Source organism: Pinus tabuliformis, chromosome J (genome assembly GCF_031772625.1).
Source record: "Pinus tabuliformis cultivar Carrire ecotype Pingquan chromosome J, CPIR1, whole genome shotgun sequence".
NCBI classification, from domain to species: Eukaryota; Viridiplantae; Streptophyta; class Pinopsida; order Pinales; family Pinaceae; genus Pinus; species Pinus tabuliformis.
In genome coordinates this window covers 134,597,982-134,617,941 of record NC_142295.1, presented here as the reverse complement: position 1 = coordinate 134,617,941, position 19,960 = coordinate 134,597,982, and the positions used below count along the sequence as shown (strand labels likewise).

The window sequence follows — 19,960 nt, the reverse complement described above, 5'->3', positions numbered from 1 at the left end:
ATGCTCTTTTTGGGATTCAAGGAAATCTATTAAATTTTAGGTATGTTCTATGCTAGAGCAATTTATTTCAATTTCTTTTCCACATTAGCAATCACATCAGCATAAAGTAAACTGCAGATAGAACATAACTATAAATTGCAGAAGACAAACCAAGACAAGAGGACACAAGATGTGGCGCTAGCCAGGGACAAACCCCAATGTGCAGAAACCCTTGATCAATTCTTCTTTTATGTTCTTCAAAGTTCAGCAGAGAAAGTGAGAGAGATAATACATTTAGAATAGAAGTCAATCACTTTGAATTTTGATATAGGCATGAGATCAGTTGAAGACATATTGCTTCAACTGATTCTCTAAGGTGATTCGTTCACCTGTCATAGTGCTGCATCTCGTTTATTTGCTGCACATTACTGTGTGACACCTTGCTGTACTGTCACATGTGTTGAACCTTGATGACTGAGCTACTCTCATCTTCATGCTACTCATCATGCTGCATCTTCCATGGTCTTATTCATCATCAAGCTGCCCATGCTCATGATCTCATTCATCATTACGCTGCCCATGCTCATATCATCATGCATCATTATGCTGCCCATGATCTCATAAATCATGCTGCCTTCCTTCGGAGACAGATGTTCCAGCTGTTTCGGTAGTTCCTGGTAGTTCCGGCTTTTCCGGCAGTTTCGGCTTTTCCAGCAGTTCCGACAGTTCCGGCATTTCCGGCTTTTCTGGTATTTCCGGATTTTTTGGCGTTTCTGGTAGTTCTGGCTTTTCCGACAGTTCCGGCTTTTTCGGCTTTTCCAGCGTTTCTGGTTTTTTTGGCATTTCCGGCGTTTTAGGCGTTTTCGGCAGTTCCGACTTTTCCAGCAATTCCGGATTTTTTCGGCAGGTCCGGCTTTTCCAGCTTTTCTGGCAGTTTCAGCTTTTTTTCGGCAGTTCCAGCGTTTTTGGCTTTTCCTTAGGATCTCTACTCCTACTAAAACCCAAAGACAAGTAGAGAGAGGAAGATATCCAAGTGTGTGTGTGTGTAGAAATGACTTGAAGTCCTCTTCTATTTATACTAAAATGTAGAGGTTGAATAGACACAACTGTTGGGCTTCTGAGCCTATATAAGTCGCTGATCGACTTAACAATTTGTCCATAACATAAATAAATTCATAACTTCATAAATACTTATCGGAATCGGATGATCTTTAGATCAATCCTACACCTCTCAATGAGAGGGATCCAATAAAAATATCAGCTGCCATGAATAAGGAGTTTGGCCCTAGTTGCCAATTTTAACACTCCCTCTCAACTAGGGAGAACTCCATCTGCTGATCTATATGTCCAACTGTACTATCTCTGCTATCAGTGCCCTGCACTGCTCTGCTCAGCTCTGCTCTCCTCAGCTCTGCTGGCTCTGCTCTGCTGGCTTTTCTTTGCTTTGCTCAGCTCTGCTGGCTTTCCTCTGCTCTGCTAAGCTCTGTTGGCTCTACTCTGCTCTGCTCAGCTCTGTTGGCTCTGCTTTGCTCAACTTAGCTCTGTGGAATGAAGAAGAAGAATTGATCGAGAATGTGTCATACCATTCTCCACTGACCCGAAGTCAGTCTCAGAGTGTGTACCACTAGTCCCAGACCAGTCCTCAACCAACCTGAAGTCAATGTCATAGTAGGTACAACTCCTACCACTAGTCCCAGACCAGTATTCTACTGACTCGAAGTCAGTCTTAGAGTATGTACCACTGGTCCTAGACCAGTCCTCAACCGACCCGAAGTCAGTGTCATAGTAGGTACAACTCCTACCACTTGTCCCAGACCAGTACTCTACTGACTCGAAGTCAGTCTCAGAGTATGTACTATTGGTCCCAGACCAGTCCTCAATCGACCCAAAGTCAGTGTCATAGTGGGTGCAACTCCTACCACTGGTCCTAGACCAGTATCATTGATCCTAGATCAATGAAGGTCATCCTAGCATAGGGAGTACGGTAGATACAGTGATGCATCCATCGGTACTACTATGGTCCCTATCCTCATTTCCCTACTCATTGATCAGATGAGAGGTACTTCCCATGAGTCCCAGACTGCATGGGTAGGATGCCTCGACAGGAGAACTTAATCAATCCTGTCCTCACAGGAGAACTAATCATCCTGCTACATAATTGCCATGGAGAACACATCATCCAGGCCTCACAGGAGAATTAATCATCCTGCTACACAATCGTCATGGAGAACACATCATCCATACATCACAGGAGAATTAATCATCCTGCTACACAGTCGTCATGGAGAACACATCATCTAGACCTCACAGGAGAATTAATCATCCTACTACACATGAGAGCGAATCATCCTGGCCCACAAGAGAGCGAATCATCTTGTCCCATAAGAGAGTGAATCATCTTGTTCACAGGAGAGCGAATCATCCTGTCCACAGGAGAGCAAATCATCTTGTCCCACAAGAGATTGAATCATCTTGTCCCACAAGAGAGCGAATCATCTTGTCCACAGGAGAGCAAATCATCCTGTCCACAGGAGAGCGAATCATCGTGTCCCAGTGCGCAACAGCAGGGGAGGGTGAGTCACCTTGTGGTCGTATGTTGCTCCAATAAGAACCACAAGTCCCCAGAGCTCTTAAAGCTCAATGTATACAACATGCAGGACCCTTGTACAAGGGTCTCTTGATGACTCCAAGTCGTTCGGGAAAATCACAGATTTGATCTTTCCCACAGGGCTTAGACAAAGTGTAGTGACCTGTACATCATCTCATAGCGATGGAGCTTCCTTGCTCATAGACTTACCATATCCCAGATAAGGTAGTATCTGATGTCTATCGGCTGGAGAAATCATTGAATACGGGATTCCTCAATAATCAAATCCCACCTCTAGTTGTCACAGAGAATCACAGTGGTACAAACAGCTCACTTGAAGAGCTTCCCCAACCAGGCAGCTTCATACGATATCATACTCGTAGATATGTATCCGGTCTCAGCAGTACTTATAACAACCGACTTCTGCTTCCTGCTCATCCATGATATTGAAGTAGAATCCAAAGAGAACCAACATTGAAAAGTGCTCTAGTGATCCTCCACACTGCCTGCCGAGTCGGCATTCAATACTCATGTAGTTTTCATATTTTTGGCAGTGTATTATGCCCCGAAGACATCTCAAAAGATTCTTGGCATCAATCTAGTGAGGCTCAACCAGATATAAGCTCATCATGCTAAAACATATGTCCGGAATCCAACTCCCTCTTACTTCTGCAAATGAGAGGGTCTGCACCTATCAGAAATAGTTCGTCCATATAAGGTGCCAGTATGGGAGGTCTATCATCCACAACCTTCGGTAATCGTTTGGATCGGTTTCACTTCTAGTGAATCTCAGCTTCATCAAACAGATATCAATCCTCTCATATTACACCCGGGGTGTTTTGCTTCAAGCCATAGAGGGATTTCTTCCACTTGTATACATGAGATTCCCGTTCATGAATCTCAAACTCCACGGGTTGCTCCAAACCTGTGGACCTGCTACATGAGGGGAATGGTATTGTTCCCCTTGTAAGATTTTCCTTCGGTACATCTTAGACATGTTCTTTCATGCTCCTTTTGAATTCAGGCTTCCTTGTCACCATCTGACTCACAGACCTCCGGTGCTATGTGTCAATGGACATGGTCCCCAGTGGACTTCCTGTAACTTAATACAACCCTGAACTCAAAAACATCTTTGAAAATTACGTACCTTTCCATCGACGAGTGCCACCCTGAAACCTTTGACTTCCATTTCCGAGATGGACACCAGGTTCTTCTAGCGATCAAGTACATAAAAGGGATTCTGGGGTTCCTTGCTTTCTTTGAAGAGTCGACCATTTCCTTGATGACCTGCATTACTTGTCATTCCTTTGATCATTGAAGATGTCCCTGGAATGATTATTATCTTCATCAAGAGATGTGTCCCTATCCTTTGGACACTCCTTTGTATAATGGCCGAACTTATTTCAAGGCATTCGCTTTTTCATTCCACCCTTTGATCCGAACTTCCCAATGAAGTGATCTTTAGGTAGGACATCAGAAACTTTCCACTGCGCCATTCTAATAATCTTCTCTGCTTCGACTTCACCCTAAGTGAATTAGAAAAGGGATGAGGAACCCATTGATCCTTTTGTCCTATCCCAGCTGTCTTCGGTGATTGCTCTTCACTCTTGCTTGGGCATTGTCTTCACCTTAGCTCCGATTCCATGTTAAATTTTAGGTATGTTCTATGCTAGAGCAATTTATTTCAATTTCTTTTCCACATTAGCAATCACATCAGCATAAAGTAAACTGCAGATAGAACATAACTATAAATCGCAGAAGACAAGCCAAGACAAGAGGACACAAGATGTGGCGCTAGCTAGGGACAAACCCCAATGTGGGGAAACCCTTGATCAATTCTTCTTTTATGTTCTTCAAGGTTCAGCAGAGAAAGTGAGAGAAATAGTACATTTACAATAGAAGTCAATCACTTTGACTTTTGATATCTGCATGAGATCAGTTGAAGACATATTGCTTCAACTGATTCTCTAAGGTGACTAGTTCACCTATCATAGTGCTGCATCTCGTCTATTTGCTGCACACTATCGTGTGACACCTTGCTGTACTGTCACATGTGTTGAACCTTGATGACTGAGCTGCTCTCATCTTCATGCTACTCATCATGCTGCATCTTCTATGGTCTTATTCATCATCAAGCTGCCCATGCTCATTATCTCATTCATCATTATGCTGCCCATGCTCATGTCATCATGCATTATTACGCTGCCCATGATCTCATACATCATGCTGCCTTCCTTCAGAGACAGATGCTCCAGCTGTTTCGGCAGTTCCCGGTAGTTCCGGCTTTTTCGGCAGTTCCGGCATTTCTGGCTTTTCCGGCTTTTCCAACTTTTCTAGTTTTTCTGGTATTTCCGGCTTTTCTGGTGTTTCCAGCTTTTCTGGCAGTTCTGGCTTTTTCGGCTTTTCGGCTTTTCCAGCAGTTTTGGCTTTTCCGGCTTTTTCGGCTTTTCTGGCTTTTCTGGATTTTTAGGCTTTTCTAGCTTTTCCGGCGTTTCCGACGTTTCCGGCTTTTCCAGCAGTTCCGGCTTTTCGGGCAGTGTCGATTTTTTTGGCTTTTCCGGCTATTCTGACTTTTTTTCGGCAGTTCCAGCTTTTCGGGCTTTTCCTTAGGATCTCTCCTCCTACTAAAACCTAAAGACAAGTAGAGAGAGGAAGAGATCCAAGTGTGTGTGTGTGTAGAAATGACTTGAAGTCCTCTTCTATTTATACTAAAACATAGAGGTTGAATAGACATGATTGTTGGGCTTCTGAGCCTACATAAGTACCTGGCCGACTTAACAATTTGTCCATAACATACATAAATTCATAACTTCATAAATACTTATCGGAATCGGATGATCTTTAGATCAATCCTACACCTCTCAATGAGAGGGATCCAATAAAAATATCAGCTGCCATAAATAATATGACCCACATGGAGTTTGGCCCTAGTTGCCAATTTTAACAAAATCTCGTATTTCTGATATCACTAAAAAATTCTTCAGATGGCATATTTGGTCTTCTCGTTTTCTTGAAAACACAGTCACATCATTGAAGTACACCACTACGATCTATTTAATGAGTCCACAGAAGGCGATGTCCATGGCACACTGAAAGGTTGTGCTTGCATTCACAAGCCCAAATGACATTCCTTTGTATGTGAACGTACCCCACTTGGTAGAGAAGGTAGTTTTAAGTCTATCAGGTTCCGCTACTAGGACCTGATTATATCTTGAAAACCCATTAAGTAAGGAAAACATTTGTGCCCCAGATACTGTCTGCAAAATGTGCTCCATAGATGGCACGAGGTAGTTGTCTTTGTCCGAGGCGTGGTTCAAGTTCTGGAAATCAACACACAAGCGGTTTTCCCCAGACTTCTTACGTACAGGAACAAGGTTTGAAACCCATCTAGATTGATGAAATCTGTATATGATCCGTGCATCCAACAGCTTGGTGAGCTCTTTCTGTATGAGGGGTTCAAGTGATGGATATACTTTCCTCAGCTTCTGCTGATATGGCTTGACCCCTTCTTTGATCGGAATGATGTGTTGGATTATTTGTAAGTTTTCAAATCATTATATTTCCACGCGAACACATCTTAGTACTGTTTGAACAGGTGAACAAAGGGTTGTCGCTCCTGCTGTGTGCAACAAGTACTGAGATTGATGAACTTCAGAACTTGTTCTGTCCCCAGGTTAGTCAGTTCGTGCATCATGGTAGAGCTGTGGGTTTTGCTGTTCCTTGGCCCCTAAAATCGTTCTTGCAAGTCATAGAAATTTTCCAAAGATACCACACCTTTGGGGATGAGGTGGCCATTCTTGTTATCCGCCCTAGCTTGCAAAGATTGCTGGTGCTCGTCTTCATCTATCGTTGCATCCTTGAAGATATCAATTTTGGCCATGAAATGCAATATCTGTTGATCATCATCAAAAACATGTAAATTAGTTATGTTATCCGGGATAGATGGTCTATACAAAATTTCAACAGTAAATCTTTCCCTAAGTGGTGACATTCTAGAAGCTACATTTGCCAAAGCATTGGCAGCTGCATTACACATTCTTGGTACAACAGTGATATTAAATTCTTGGAAATTAGAGATCAATCGCCATACCTCTTGTTGGTAACTTTTGAGATGAGGTGATAAATAGTGAATAGTGTTACATACCTGTTGTACCACTATTTCCGAATCACCTACCACTTTGAGCACGACCACGTTGAGGCTAATGGATTTCTGTAAGCCCAACACGAGTGCTTCGTATTCAACATTGTTGTTTGTGCACTCGAACTCCAAGAGCTTGAAATCAAATGTTTCCTATTTTTTGGGTCAATCAAGACACACCTGACTCTTGAGCCATCTTGTGTCTTTGATCCGTCGAAGTACATGGTCCACAACTTGTCTGTACACGGACCGTTCGACGCGCCTGCACTATCACTACTGCTAGTGCTACTAATGTTACAATGCACTGTACAGGTTTCATTTTCATTAGTTGGGCAAGGAAGGAGACCCAACTGCGTGTCTGGTGGGGTTGGAGCTGTTCGCGCGAGATAACATCCCAGCATTGTTTCCAAGAGGCAGTTGCCGAACATGAGCTCTGCAAAGGCCAACGGTTCGTTCTCGCCATTGATGGGAGTGACATTGTGCCTCATGTATCTCTCGGATAACACCCGGATTTGATTGTTTTTGCCCTTGTACAGAAGCCACATGTGCGACTAGTCTATAGCAAAATATTCGTTCAGCTTGCTGGACAAGTCTCTACTAAGTAGTAAGCCGTACGCTTTCGGTATGTCCACAACAACAATGTTTATGCACTGGTGAACTCGGCCGTCATGATATAGTTAGATGATCACATCCCGAAGTTCACCAATGGCTGGTACAGATGTCTAATCGAGTTGGATGATTTGTGTGGATGTCTTGCTCCATTGCGCATTGATCTTTTTGGCAATGGAGAGCAGCATGACGTTGGCTGCCGCGCCAGAATCAACCAAACAATTGTGAACATTACAGTTAAAGATTTCAAATGAAAGCAAGAATGGAGGGCAAACATAGTTTGCTTCTTCCATCTAGAGTGTGTTTAGCATAGTTGAAAGTGATTCAGGAGGTGTGCTTGCTCCCTTGCTAGTAGAGGTTGCGCTGTCTGTTGATGTTTGCCCCAGTGCGCACAACAAGATGTCCCGCTAACTCTGGATCTTAGCCAACTTGAACAACTAATGTTTGCGCGAACTTTCTTCATGTCTTCCATAATGTTGTAATCTAGAAGGGGTAGACTTACCGAGATGTCTGGGGTAAGGTTGGTGTTCGTGTTGTCCAGTGGAGTGTTCTGCAGTTTGCTACTCATGGACGTACTCTTGTTCGCCACTAGTTTCCCAGGCTTGCTTTGTGTTTTCTGCTTTTGGACGGCTGGTGGATCAACCTTCCTCAATAGTTCAAGCTTTTGTTTCATTTCCCCAAGTGTAGGGGGAGCCCCCTTACTTCTGAGATTGTAACGATCATTTTGCTTTTGGGGCTGCTTCTCGGTGTTTGTCTTATGCACTACTTGCGAGCACTGATACATGTTCACCACCTGCCTAGTGCTTGATGCCTCATTAGGCGCATCATCTTCATTACCATTCGTGTCTCCTGGCTGTCCTTGCACATTGCTTGCTACGTCAAGTGCGCGGTTGCATACTAAGCCTGCAACTTGCTTCCAGTCCGAACAAGACCCTTCCGAGTGATCATCTTCATGAAATAGGCAAAATTTGTCGTTCACGCACTGTTCGAGCTGGAACACTGAGCTCTGCGCAGTTTTAGTTGGGAAGCGATTACTGCCTTATGAAATGTTTCCTTGTCTTTGTCTGGGTGGCCGACTGCTCGCAGATGTGTCAATTGTTCGTTGCTTGAGATCGGACACTTCTGTCGTCAAGTTTTTGACTAAACGAGTAAGGGTTTCAATATCACTTGTTTCCTTGTCCTTACCCTTGCTCGCTGCAGCCTGGGGCTTCCTGGTCGCATCTCTGGAGTCCTTTGTTGGTTCGTCATCCTTGATGACTCCAATCACGTGTAGGTCCTCTTCAATAGCGATTGCCTCTTTGCAGTTTTCTAATAGTGTTGGTTTCACAGCTCGTTTGACGAACTATGCAATGTTGGTCGGTAGTACAGACGTGTAGTAGTTGACAGTGATGGAGTCATGAGGTTTTGTGTCCATTGCAACTATGCGCAGAAACCTCTGATTGAAATCTTTTACTTTTTCTTTCCCCTCAATCTTCAAGCTTCCCAATTCTTTGAGTAACATGGCTAGGGTCTTGTCATCAACGAACATTTACAGAAACATATGTTTGAAGGTACCCCATTTATGGATGGAGTTGATAGAAAGGTTGTGATACCATGCTGTTGCGCAACCATCCAAGGTACATGGGAACAATCTACATGCAACGTCATCGTACTGTACCTCAAGTGTCTGTAGCTGTAGGTAGAAGTTGTCCAAGTGATCTTCTACCTTCACTGTGCTGTCAGGGTCAAACTTTATAATCATTCTCTCCGACCGCTTCGGCATCTTGTGCAAAGCACCCGGGAGAGCCAATGGTCCCTGAGTCATCCATTCCAGATTTTGGTCAGCCATGTCTTCTTCTTCTTCGTCCTCCTCTTCTTCAGAATCTGACGGTTCCGGCTCTGAGTCTGTTGGTTCTTCTCCACCTCCGCCTCCTTCGTTTCCTTCCCCTCCGTATCCTGTACCAGAGTCTGAGCCCAAGATCACGAGGGTGTCTCATTCTCCCTGTTGGAAGACTGGAGATTCCTCTCCGTTCTCAACAACTTCTGCTAGTCCTTCAAGTGTGGCAAGAAATGTTTCTTCCACTGATGATACAACAACCCTTGTGGGAGTGGTTTTGGGCTTTCTTGATGTGTATGGAAGATGTTGTATTCTTGGGATCAGTCTGACTGCTTTCGCGAACTGACAGGTGATGGGACGGACGGAGCGAAGGTGCTGATACAAAATTTCTTATTCAGGCCTGGGAGGTGAGGAGTAATGAACTTTAGAGTTGTGCGTAGGTGAGAGGGAGTGCGAGTTACTGCCTTGACCAGATGATTGATGAGTGGGTGTGAGAGGACATTCAGCCATAAACAACTAGCGACCCTCCTTCTAGCGCCATAAATGTTGACGGTGCTGGACCTGCCAACATTCAGGGGATCTCCCCAATATGAAGTCCCAACTAGACCTCACACTATTTGGTGTAGGAGTCCCATCCGGTATGATGGCTTGGTTGCCATTATCTTAAATGTTTGCCTTAGCTCTTGCTTGTCAGCACATGAGAGTGGTCTGCTTTGTCTTCGAGGTTCGCGTGCTTGGTGAGTGCTAGTGTTACTTGTGTCAAGGTTCTTTCACCGCAGAGAGAGAGGGTGGAAGTGAGTCTCCAGTCGAACGGGAAGAGTCCCAACTCTTTCAGAGACACACAACACGACATGACATGCGTAGCTTCCGGCGGAGCAATCCACATGGATGCAGCAGTCACACACATAAGAAGGAAAATCATGTACAACACTCAACGGAGCAGTTTGCGTGAGTGCAACGGTCGTTATAACAAGTTTATGGGAAAGGTTTTGTCTAATGTCTAGTGAGGCAGCCCACACGGGCAAGAAAATGTTAACAACTCATACAACACATTTTCATAAATATATGTATTAGAGCAACTGAAAGAGTTCAATTGTTTTAACATAGGTTAAAGCAACATGCATTACAAGTCCATGTTACTTGGGAGCGGGAGCGGGAGCGGGGAGCGGGAGCGACCATTTTCAGAAGCTCCCGGTTTGGGAGCGAATCCCGGAGCGATTTTTTAAAAATATATATATTTTTTATATTTTTTAATTTTTGATACATATATGTCAACAAAAACATGTAGAATGATGAATTAGATATAAAAAACATAAAAAAACATAGATTGAACCATATAACAACAATCATCTAGAAGTTATAATCTTCATCAACCACGTCCACAAGTTAGTAACATACAACATATTGAGTCTCATGATTCATCAATCTTAAAGTTTCAAGCTTTCAAAATTCAATATATAACATTTATCATCATTGATCACCAAAGTTGTACTTGTAAGCTAAGTGTAACCATTACAACAAATAATATCTAACATGAAATGAAATGTTATAAAATGAAATGAAATGAAACAACTTTCAACTTTCATGAAGCATCATATTCATAATTCATTACTAATGAGTTATAATTGCCAACTTCAAACTTAAATTGTCATATATTGTTTAAAAAAATATCATAATAAATATGAAAGAGTCAATAGTTATAAAAGCTACTAGAAACTAGAAAAGAGAAGTAAATCTATTATCTATTTCTTATGCTTGGGCCTCTTGCCACCACGAGAAATGTCTAATTTTTTAGTCTTGTTGCAAAATCAGGATCTTTGTCATTAATATCACCCTCCAAGCATTAATATCCAGAGGTATCTTTGTCATTACCTTTGTATTTGTATAGGGATCTTTGTCATTAATATCACCCTCTAAGCATTAACATAAGATAGAAAAAGCATAACATGTCAAGTCAAGATTTTGTTTGAGTGATGCGTACATTTTTAGAAGGGTCATGATAGAGGAGTTCGACAACCAATGTCACTAACATCAAGGTACATAGAGGGATTGGTACTCTTGATTAAATATGAGTTCCATACCCTAATACATGACAAAATTCAATGGAAACATTGCAATCCCCCAATCCTGAAATCCTGAAAAACTGATAAGTCTGCTGGATTTTGAATGAAATCTAAAATTCTACTTTCTCCATATGAAATCCAATGAGGACGAAACCACTCTCAAACATCCTGAGTCATTTCATGGTAATGTTAAAAATTTAAGTAAAAGGATGAAAATGAAAATTAAAGAAAATGTCACTTTTACTTTAAGAATTTAACATTACCATGAATAGCATATCAATACTAGGGCCTAGACTTGATCATTAAGCTGCCCCACTCAAAAACTATTTGTTTCTTTCAAAAAAAATTGCATTTCGAACATTACTACAAAAACAAAAATGCAAAAAAGGCAAAACGCTCCCGAAAACGCTCCCGAAAAGGTAGGGAGCGAATTTTTTTTTAGGGAGTGCGCTCCCGACCCGCTCCTGAGTCGCTCCCGCCCGGAGCGCGGATTGGGAGCGGGAGCGAGGGGGGGGGGCGCTCCCCCGCAACACTGTTACAAGTGTTCAAGATTAGCCTTACAAACAATTACAATACATGTGTGAAAGCATGCTGGCCTTTTATCAAGCTTCTGAATTAAGCGAAAGTTCCAAGACACATCGGTACACCATACATCACTAACCCCGTGAAAGGGGCGTTGGAGCCGCTGCTCGCTCCTCAAAGAAAATACTACAAACTCGCAAGGCTATGTGGGAGGAGCCAAGGTGCAAAGACCTTTGCATGTACAAAGTCCTTTTGACTGTTCGGCTTCCCTCGTGACTGTTTGACTTATTTGACTCCTCACTTGTACATGACTCTTCGCATGACATGTGGATCTCTTAGACTTCCACGTTACATTACATTGATTTACACAGTATGGTCTATTGAAGGAAATGTAACTAGGCTAGGTCTTCATAAATGTAATTTTGATATTTGTATTATTTCAAGAAAAGAGAAATTATTTTTGTAATATTTGTCAATGAGTTTCTTGCTCATTTAAAATAGGTCAAGCACATTTTAAAGTGCTTCTAGAAAGTCAAAGTCAAAATGTAATTATGATAAGACCCTTTGAGGGCATGTTACATCAAGTATGTCAATGTACAAGGTCATGGGAACACCTCCAAGATAAGTCAAATCCTCTCCTAGCATCAACGAAGTCTCCTAGCAGCAAAATGATGGATAAAAGTTAAATTATAGTGCAAATTGTAAGTCGGCCTAATGGACAGTCAAGTTAGCCTAAAAGAGGAGGGACAAACCTCTATTTATAGAGGTTGTCCACTCCTCATTTGAGAAAAAGTACAAGCTTTGAAATCCGCAGAAAGAAAAGGGACTAGAAGGACGCAAAAAGCTAAGGAAGTAGGTCTACAAGAGTAGCGAGACAAGGAGACAAAACAACAGAAAAGTAAAAGTCTTCATATATCACTGTTTTGGGTGCAAACTAGGCCTAGAAGGCCTCTCTCTCCAACGAAGAAGGAAGGAAAAGAAACCAAGGAAAAGGAGGATTGTTTTAGGGTTTTGTCCACACGTGCAGCAAGGAAATCTTTGCAGATTTGATAGCAGTTGAAGGCAACAACATGAGAAGCCTCATTCAGATATGCATCTAGGTCTAAAAGGTATCCAAGGAAAGAGAATAAGTCTCTCCCTATAATGAAGTAAAGAAGCTCTAATGGTCTAGGGTTTCTCCTAAGAAGAAAAGAAGCCTAAGCAGTAGAAGAAGGACAAAGTGTTGAGGAGCAGAGTGCCAGAAGAAAAAGTTCCATGTGTTTGAAGTTATAGTGTAGAAAGAGGAAGGATTTGACTTATGCTTGGAGGATGTCCTAGTCAAAGGTCTAGGGTTTGGCAATTGTTCAAATAAGAAGCTTCAATAAGAGAAAACTTACAAAGGGTTTTCCTCTCAAGAGTGGAGAGGTTTTGTCCCTGGCAAAGAGCCAAACTTTGTGTTCTTGTTATTTTATTTTGGTAGCATTTTGATGAAGTACACACATATTCACTAATAACAAGTAGAATAAGCTAACAAGAAAAGTAAAAAGACTACACAAATTGCTATCAAGTAACGAAGAATCATGCTACACTGATTTTCTCTAGATTCTTCAACATGGCCCACAATAGTGATGTGGCCGACATGAGTCATGACACAAATTGACACAACAGTGCTAGTATGTCCATGCTGCTGCTGATGTGCATGTCGAGCTGCAGTGTTGTTGAGTGATGGATATGTTCTTGGTGTATCGTAGCTTCACCTGTGCATGGCAACATGTGCGAAGTCTTCGATGGTTTTGGTGTTCGCTTGATGTTGCATGTGCACGTTGTTCCTTTGCTTTTTCTTTGGCATGATTCACATGTTCGTTCATTCGCAAAAAAAATATCCTCGCATGCATTGTTCGTTCGCGAAAAATATCCTCGCATGCATCATCCGTTCGCGAGAAAATATCCTCGCATGCATCGTTCGTTCGTGAGAAAATCTCCTCGCATGCGTCATTTGTTCGTCCGTTCACGAGAAAATCTCCTTGCGTGTGCTCTCCTTGTTCATCCCGTCCGTCGTTGTGTCATGTCTTGTCCATGTACCTGTCTTTAACAATCACTCATGACGAGATGACATCAAATCCATAAACCTCCTCGTCTACCATGATGCATGGTCGTTCTCTTTCAGATGCAGGTGACTGGGAGAGAAGACAAGGCAATGAAACTGCGCAAGGCAAGTTTCAAGCTGGGATGCGAGCTTCGGGCACTGCTGGTGAAAATTACACAGTAGTCACTGGGAGACTGAGATGGATAATCCCGATCAGCAGTGACTATCTGTGGGATTTGGCTCGGTTGGCGGGTAGATCTGCGCAATTTTTTGGAGGAAGCAGTGTGGGCAGCAGAGGAGCTTGGCAGCAAAAACTGTGCAATTCCTCCAAGGAGCTGGCAACGAGCTGTAGAAGGCTTGCCGGGGAAAAATGCACATTTTTCTAGGGAGCTGACAGCTGGCTGTGGGATTGACGGTGACAAAAACTACACAATTACTGGGAGGTTGACCTGCTGAACACCTTTGTGCAGTTTTTGAGCTGAGCGGGTTGCTGGGAAGCTAAGGGACTGCTCATGAAATCTGCGCAGTTTTCTGGGTGGGTAGCCGATCGGTTGACTGGGTGGGTGGCTGGAAAAACTACACAATTTTTTGAGGGAGACAAGGACAGACACTTGGTGTCTGTCCGACCTGTCTGTGCAGTTTCCTCAGTCAGCGGAGCGGGCAATGTCTGCAACTTTTGTGCAATTTTTGAGGGGAGTGATTCCCGGGGTCAATGCGCAATCAAACTCTTCGGTTGACCAGCAGGAGGGTTGGTTGCTGTGCTTGCGGGCAGCATAGATTGAAATGGCTTGTTGGACACTTCTGCACTGTTCTGGGTGACAATCGATCGAGTCAATTTTAGGGTGGAGGTCCGACCATTAGAGGGTGATCTGGTCGTCAGAACTTCAGCAAAATGACTAAGTGTGTGAGCGAGTGAATTTGTGCATACGCGACCTTGCGAATACACACTCAACATGACTTGACGACAAGACACCTCAAACCATCAAGACAACATATACTCATCATGACTGACCGACGGTGCAAGCGATAAGCACGACGCTTGTGATAGATTGTTGAACAACCGCGACGACGCTTGCGCGACAGTGCATACAACTTCGTGTGTGAGTGCGACAGATGTTTACATAGTGAATACAACTTGTACACACGAAGCGAGACCTTGTGCATGACTAGAACATGGTTGCAAGCGTGACATTGTGACCAACATGCAAAAAGATGTTTGTTGAACGATCAAGCAAGGAGGGTGCAAAGACTCAACACGAGCTCACGGGATGAGCCCGAGTGCTTGCAAACATCAAGTAAAAATGCAAGGGAGACTCCGAAATTGGATGTAGGTCGAAATTTTGGAGGGTGTTGCAGCCGCCACAACATGCGGCAAGAAATTTTTTTCCCAATCCACATGTGATCACTATACGTGCATTTTTCAGCACATATCCCGGCTCCTTGACGCATAATGACTCAGATCCAAACAAATGACTCGGTCCTAACAATTTGCTTTTCCCCACCGTCCAGCAACGAGTCTGCGGCTCTATTAACTTACGTTGATTTCAATGGCGGTATCTCCACGTACCATGCCACGCGTAGGTTGCATCACACTACTGCTATCGTTGAAAGTCACCAGCGACCCACCGATATATGCATACAGAGTTTGCTCAATGATCAAGATTCCATCAGGCCCTGTTTACGTTCTCCATCTGATAAGTTTGTCACTTGTGGCAGAGAGACCGTAAAATTGATGCGCTCGGCCATTGATGAACACGCCTCGAAGCAGACTATGCCCAGAATGGTTCTATTGCACGTGGCTTCTTCTCAGGAGCACATAAGCTACCAAAATAATCCTTTGTTGTCGACACAATCTTTCCCTGTTTGAAACGAATGTCACTGCACCATACATTACTGCGACAATATTGATGCGCAGGGAAAAATGGATGGGCCCATCAATTTGCTTGACCTCAGCAAATTCATTCATTGGTTAGTCGGCTCGTGCGATTCGTTGTGATTAGTCGCATGGACCCACTCTAATGTGCGTGGATCATGGATCGCTTCACATACTTGAACCTTCAAATTTTCAAACTGCACCCCATCGCACCACATAATCACGAATTCACGAGCGGCAAACACAAACGCACTTAACCATTTCTTTGTTAATGATGGTGCACTTACAGGACGCCGGTTAATTTCAATTGTTTTCACAAAACTTTATATTGCTCAAATCCACAGATTGCAAAAATAACACAGCAGTATTGGCTTCCTAAGAAGAATTGGGTCATAACAATTTATCCCCCAATGATAGATAGTCCTTTTTGCCAAGCCACGAATTTGGCCTTAGACTAGCCATAATAATTTAAGAGATATAGAGAATATTAACTCTTAAACAAAATATGTATTCGACTCGTGAAAAGGGAGCTCGACCACTATATGATAATAGGGACCCTTGCAGATCATTTTGGTCTTCAACACATTACCGACACTAGATTGAAAGTTTTTCACAAAATCTCCAGAATACCCTGCGATGAGAAATCTAAAGAATTCCCAGCAATTTCACACCCGCAATCAGCCACAAATCTTTTTTCGACAACAAAAATTGATGGCCCTTGATTTTAATACGGCTCCTTTAATCATTTGACAATTCAGCGTCTACAACTTTTATAAGAATCGTCTCCAAACAGAAAAAGAAATTTCCACGACCCCTTTAGAATACTTTTCGCCTTTTTATATGAAATTCAATCTTTTCCTTGCAAGAAATTTCTTCTGCAACAAAATAATGGCTCCGGAAAAATGAAAGAAATCATGAAACCCTTGAATTCGGCCTTTCAAGATAACCCACAGCTGAGCCAAGAACAAAGCTTTGATACCACTGTAATTTCCCAAATGCAGAAAATTTGGAACAGACACTTCACATAAAAACTAATTATGCATTTAATAGAAGATTTCCATGTAAAATTAAAGACAACAGAGCACTGCAATCCATAACACACTGAACAAGAAAATTCTCAGCTTTATTATATTAGGTAAGCTGGGGTTTTACATGCACAAACAACCCATGTAGCTGAGATGAAAAGCTGGCCTCAAATAGATCTACAATATTGCCACAAATCGGCCTCCAAAACAAACTAAAAAATCAATACACTGCAACCTGTGAACCCTGGATGGATTCACCAAGGGAAGATGGGTGCTCGCCCAATCTCTCTATATCACCCGAGGGTTTTCGTCCTGGGGCTACCAATGGAGTAGAGAACTACGTTCTCAACCTCACATACAAGAAACAATATCAACTCCAAGATGTCCTCCAATTGCCTCCTCCTCTTTTATAGATTTGATGAATCCCTCTAGAACCTCCCATTTTATTATTATTTTAAACATGGAGCACTTTCCCCTCTTTTATTTTAATTAAAATGTTCTTTTTAATGCGGGAAAATGGTAAATTGGCCATCATATCTCCCCAGATCACTGAAACTCTCATCTAACCATCCCATCATGTAGATCTTCTCGTTTCGGTTCCTCCCAGAATGCCACCTTAAGCGTAATTAATTGAGTCAAGCCCACTAATAACTTAGTTTTCTGAAAGTTGTCAGAATGCGCCAGAACGAAAGGCAAACTATGTGGATGATGGAATATACCAAGAGTATGCCATTGGACCTCATAGAAACTCCTCAAAACTTCCTCGGGACCCCTGATGACATAACTTGCTCCAATGACCTGGCCATCCCCTATCCTGGAAATCCATCCTGGCTGTACTATGAAGAAGAATAAAAATGGGGACATGATAGACTAGAACACTTGTCTGAGCTACTGAAAACTAACAATGGGCATAATTCATCTTAGAGATCAGACTTATACGTTTTCCACTTTTCCTTGTCAAGGGACTCCGATTACAGGGGAAAAACTTTTCTTTTTTTTTAAATATCTCCCAGACTGTTATTTTATCAGTTATGTTCATGATTAACTCAGATTCCAATCAATATCTTTAGGTGTTGCATGGTTTCAAACAAGACGATATCTTGGCTTGGGATGACAGAAGCTAGTAACTTAAGTATGCTGATCTGGTGGTATTGTGTTATAGTTGTTTGGATGTAGAGCATGCCTTGTTTGTTAAGTGATTTGATTCTCATGGAGATCATGTCAATACTTAGGTAATTTAAATGTATTATTCTTCGTAGTGAGCACTTTTTACTTGAAACCAAATTTATATGAACTTGTGATTAAATCACAGATTTAATTTCTGATGTTTTCAACTAGCATTCTTTAGGATGCTCTTCTTCAACTCTTTTAGTTGTGAAATTCTTAGATGTTGGAGTCTTTGGCTACATTTAACATATTATGTTCACAATGAAAGAAACTCACCCCTCCACATGATAACCCTCATTCTAAATCAGCTCACGGGTAGATTTCCATTAGGGTTTAACGGGAAAACTTCACAACAATTAGGCCATGCCTTTTATAAAGTTGTCTTCCTCTTTACAACTCTGATTATGTTACCAATGAAATAGGGCTTCAGTCATCAATCTTTCTTTTTAGTGTTTAAGTTTCAATAACTTATCATGCACAAGCAACATTGGTTTTGCAGCTCTTATGACCTCATGTCATACCTACATATAAGTCTATCCTTATCCGTCCATCCATTGTTTTGATGCTTCACCCGTCCTGCACACTTCTTTTCTTGATGCAATGTGGGAATATTCCCATTTAGCTATTTACTGCAATAATGGCACTTCTAGATATATGCTTATTCATGTGGTTTATTCCACGTATTATTAATCTTATATGATGTAAATTGAATTACACGTTTACTTTTTACGTTTATTGCCAAAAAGGTACGTGAAATATGGTCACGCCAATTACTTCTTGATTTTTCAATTCTATAGATTATAATATTGCTCTTTGCATTATCTAGTTTCAGAAGAGAGAAACAAAGGTGGATGGAATTGCAGTCATATTAAATTATACCCTTTGGATATCCATCTTTTATCATTTAATATATTACTCTACTGTAATATGTTTGGAAATGACTAATTATTGCCATATGCCGTTGCACCTTTGATAACTTAATAGTTTTATTCCTGCTTTTGCACCTTTGATAACTTAATAGTTTTATTCCTGCTTTTTCTCTACGTGAAGAATTCAGTGCAAGAATTACAAACAAGCTAAACCTATGTTTGCCTCTTTCCAGGTTAGGAGGGACCAATGTTTCCTATCTAGTCCAAGTATTTTCTCTCTTGGCTGTTGCAACTTCATTAATTGGTACATTATTAGGATTTTCAGAGTTTTTCTTGGAGCAATTAAGCAACTCAACCAAAATTATGGCTGAAGAGGGAGGAAATATAAGGATTATTCCCTTGTCTACGTTATACACAAAAACCAAACAGTTTTTCGTTTCATTACCTCCAATCAATGGGGTAATTGCTTCTTGGGTTTATCGACCATGCTCTTGGAGGTCCTTTACATCTTTCATTGATGGATCATACAAAATGGCTTCACTTCTTGACAACTGGTGGATAGATAATGGTTTGAATCTTGCCTCTTTTGTGCTAGTGATTGTTCCACCTTTGTTGGTTTCAACTATGGTAACAGATGCGTTCTTCACTGCAACAGATATTGCGGTTAGTAAATCCAATGACTTATTGGCAATTTTTATTGATATTTTAAAGCACACTAGAACCTATTTTAGGTAAATGGATATTATATTTGATATGTAGAAACCAAAATAAAGTTGTTGATATGACTATCTTTTACACTTTTTATGTTTTTCCCATTTTGTGATTATTATTAACATGATATTATTGATCACATCCAACATATATCCGATAGTGTCATGTCTGTCTAACATATCGAGTGTCCACTCCCTACAACTTGTGATCTCACTACACTACTATTGTCAAGAAGCTATCATTTGTCAAACTTGGAATTTTATGATGTAAAAGATGTACTAGTTTGGTAGCCTATGATATGAAAAAGTGATCATTTGATGAGCACTAAAAGTACATGTTTATTTTTAGCAGTTTTTGTAGCACCTGGTCATTTTTGAGACCCTCATGTGAGAAAAGTTATTCATGTTAAATTCGTTAAGTCTTGTTATCACCCAAAATTGTCCTTGGGGAGTTGGTCCCAAGGGAATTGAACGAACACATAGGGGAAGTGTGAATGTCACTTCACACAATCCCTTTCACTTTGGGCTAATGCTTGC

General features: G+C 41.7%; 1 protein-coding gene across 7 annotated transcripts in view; it reads left to right on the top strand.

Moving 5' to 3' along the window:
• LOC149225986 (uncharacterized) overlaps positions 1-19,960 on the top strand; it is a 353,707-nt gene that overhangs the window by 164,841 nt on the left and 168,906 nt on the right. For 5 of the 7 annotated variants that reach the window (XM_089377368.1, XM_089377369.1, XM_089377365.1 and 2 more), the window contains one exon: positions 18,947-19,376. In XM_089377368.1, coding sequence (XP_089233494.1) covers positions 18,947-19,376 — 430 coding nt within the window. The remainder of the gene's footprint in view (positions 1-18,946; positions 19,377-19,960) is intronic. The other 2 variants (XM_089377371.1, XM_089377370.1) reach the window with 1 other exon arrangement.